This window comes from Otolemur garnettii, unplaced genomic scaffold (assembly GCF_000181295.1).
Source record: "Otolemur garnettii isolate 467f Iridium unplaced genomic scaffold, OtoGar3 scaffold00156, whole genome shotgun sequence".
Lineage (NCBI taxonomy): Eukaryota > Metazoa > Chordata > Mammalia > Primates > Galagidae > Otolemur > Otolemur garnettii.
Genome location: NW_003852551.1, coordinates 252133 through 255536, shown reverse-complemented (window position 1 = coordinate 255536; position 3404 = coordinate 252133). Strand labels below are relative to the sequence as shown.

General features: G+C 40.9%; 1 protein-coding gene across 1 annotated transcript in view; it reads right to left on the bottom strand.

The window, feature by feature from the left end:
• Positions 1-496: 496 nt before the first annotated feature.
• Positions 497-3404, bottom strand: part of PITHD1 (PITH domain containing 1) — a 10588-nt gene continuing 7680 nt past the window's right edge. Inside the window, exons 4-6 of the mRNA XM_003799754.3 lie at positions 3164-3268; positions 1969-2077; positions 497-1429 (exon numbers count right to left, since the gene is read on the bottom strand). Coding sequence (XP_003799802.1) covers positions 1328-1429; positions 1969-2077; positions 3164-3268 — 316 coding nt within the window. The 3' untranslated portion in view covers positions 497-1327. The remainder of the gene's footprint in view (positions 1430-1968; positions 2078-3163; positions 3269-3404) is intronic.

Sequence of the window (3404 nt, the reverse complement as noted above, 5' to 3'; positions counted from 1 at the left end):
AATTCTCTCAAGAGGACTGGTTTCAATACTAGTTCTCTCATCACCTGTTCCTATTTTCTGCAAAGAGAAGAATACTGACTATCTCAAATCGACTTTTCAGATACTTAAATTATCTTTCAAGTGCTTCAAAATTTCCAGAGTCTTTGATCCACCTTTAGACAGCATGTGGTGCTCACTTCCTCACCTTCATGTCTTATGTTGAGCTCTAAAATCTGTTCTTATTTTTGCAAATGTCACTCCACAAATTACTTCTCTTCATGAGAAATGGGATATAGTTTTTTATAAGTGGGTACAGGAGTGTTTTTAACCTATAGTACAGAATTAAGCTTGACCTTTTCAGAAGAAACTGATCCAGTCTTGATGTAATTATGGCATTTCTTATGATCTACCTAGTTCAAAACGACAACAAAAATTTCAAAGTACAATACGCTTCCCAGTAAAATGAAATTTTCGTCAGTATTATCAAGAACTCGGAAGAAAAAACAAATGTTAAGTCTCTGGCAAGGATTTATTAGGAAGCTTATTAGTCACAGTGAATAAAAGCCATGAAAAGAACTCAGAGATCTTCAAATTCTGGCAGTGAACTTACAACACTAGTTAGAAGCTAATAAACATTACAAAGGTTCCAAGGGGTAATCTTAATTAAGTCTCAATCTTACCCCAACAAAATTACCCACAAACACAGAAATGATTCCCATGCTTTCCCTATATTGTTTAGCTAGGCAGTGGGAAAGAAGACTTTCTCCCCAAGCTATTACACATCAGCAGGGGACTCCTGCCCTTCTAGCTAGAACCACGGAGCACTCATGTATGACAGACAACTCCAAGCTAGGCAACTTGACTAGAATGCTGAACAATGACAGGGAAAAGGAGCAAGCAGGAACAAATTTCTAGTTGGAGACCCTCCTGATGGCTAATACAAACATGAACCTGAGGCTTCAGAAAGTTTCCTGCAGCCCAGAAATAGTTTCCATTTTGTAAAAACAAGTGACACAAAAATCCTGCCACAAAGCAACAAGACACTTGGAATCCCATGGCCACATCCACTGGAAAAGCAAGCATTATCCATAACTGCCAGATGCCACCCAGCCCAAGACCCGACTTCTGCAGTGCCCTAGAAAACCACGATTGTCCCTCAGTATCCACACGACCCTCCCAGTGGTGTGGTATCTTCCGTAGGCCAAATTTCTGCAGCAAGCCTTAAAGAAAAAGCTTGGCAGAGGTAGTGGCAGCCAACTCTCTCTGGAGCCTCTTCCCTTTGTCCTTCCCATCAGGTAGTTGTACAACTTCACTGACACAGCGACTCTGTGGGAGCCTTGGCCAGCATTTAGGAAATGAAGTGTGTCTGTGGGGTCACCTGATGGACTTTGTGGTCTGCTGGGTTGGCTGATGCTTCATAATTGCAGATGGTCACCTCATGTCGGCGAAGCTGCAAGAAAACCGAAAGATTGGGTCAGCTAACCATTCAAGAACTATCCTTTCCCAGACAACACACACTGAAGAACTCTCTTATTCAGGTTCATTTCTAGACGTCATCATCATCATCTAATATCGCCCCTTTTCTGATACTTTTTATCTTAAAAAGCCTGCAAAGAGCATTATTCATGATTCACCCTTTTTTCTTCTTTTTTCATGATTCACTTTTTAAAGAGTCATTCCTCCTACTGCAATGGGGGTACCATGAGAACAGGAACTTGCCTGTCTTGTTTATCAGCTTATCTCTGGTGCCTGAAACAGTAAAGAGTATCAAAATATATTGAAAGGAAAGAACTGCGACGTGGGAAACTCAATATGTACAAACTATGTAATTTTAAGTCCCTTAAAAAACAGCCTGGGACCAACTGATGTCTTACTTGCTCTTCCCCTTCCCTGAAAGCTCCCACCACCAGTGTGAAAATGGAGAGACAGAGATAGAAAAAGATGAGAAAGAGAGAGGTGACAGGGGACAGCCTTTCTAACCGAACTTACTTCAGTCCATTCTCCTCTCAGGCCAATATAAAAAACCTTTGTGGTATCTGCTCCAAAGTTTTTTGATATATGAATCGAGAGATGATACACATTTGAAAAACGAGAAATTCTAAAAGATGAAAGGAACACAGAAAACGCGGGTTACATTTCAGTGAGTATCTCACCATCATGTCAAACAACAATTTGATTCCAACTTGTGGTAAAACCCAGGCAAATGTCACAGAACATCTTGGATTCCTCTTTTTCATTCATCTCCTCTGGACGAGCAATTAATTCAATGAACATTTACTAAGCACCTGCCAGATTCTGTCAAGGGAGTAGGAATAGATAGATGAATAAATTCTGCTCTTGCCCTCAAGGAACAGGAATGATAAATGCTGTGTAGCTCAGCAAGGATTCTAAAGCATATTTCGTGTTGACTTTTTTCCTTTAGGAAAAAGGGAAAACTAGTGAAGAGGTCAGGTGATCTGTATAACTCGGCCTGCTATAAGCTCACTATGTATGCAAAGAGGAATTCTATAAACATCTTTTTTAAAGGATAAACAATAAAGCTAATTACAGAGCAAAAAACAAAACAAAACAAAACATATTTCTTAAGACCACTCTAGGAGCTCATTCAGATCTGCCAATTGATTACAAGTTTTGGTGGGGTTTTTTTGTTTTATTTGTTTTTGAGACACAGCTTCACTCTGCTGCCCTAGGCTAGAATGCCATGGCATCAGCCTTGTTCACAGCAACTTCAAACTCCTAGGCTGAAGGAATCCTCTTGCTTCAGCCTCTTGAGTAGCTTGAACTACAAGTGCCTGCCACAACACCTGGCTACTTTTTCTATTTTTAGTAGAGATGAGGTCTTGCTCTTGCTCAGGCTGCTCTTGAGCTCCTGAGCTCAAGGGATTCTCTTGCCTCAGCCTTCCAGAGTGCTACAATTATAGGTGTGAGCCACCGTGCTCAGCCAATCACTTATAAGTTAACAAATCTATGGCTTCCATTAAATCTCCACCAAAAATAGACCAAGCTGAGGATCAAGCCTCCTCCACTATTCAAACTCATTTCCAATGGTAAGAGAACAGGAGACTGGCCAAAAATAAATGGCAAACTCTGTAAGCACCAATGAAGACATGTTCTTTGCAAATGAGGGAACACCTACATTCCCCAGAAGACATCACAGAGAACGGAAGACAGGCTCAGTGCTTACTTCGTAGCATACTCTAATTCTCCAGTAAGATCCCGGTTCAGACTAAATGTCTGATCTGGCTCCCTTTCTGTATCATCAAAGGACATCTGTGGTATGTTCTTGTACCTGAGAAAGGAAAGAGAAAAAAAGTTTTAAGAAATGTGCACTATCATGTTTTTCAGCATTTGTTTTGGAGACAGTCTCCATTGCCCTCAGGAGAATGCTGTGGCATCATAGCTCACAGCCACCTCAAACTGTTGGG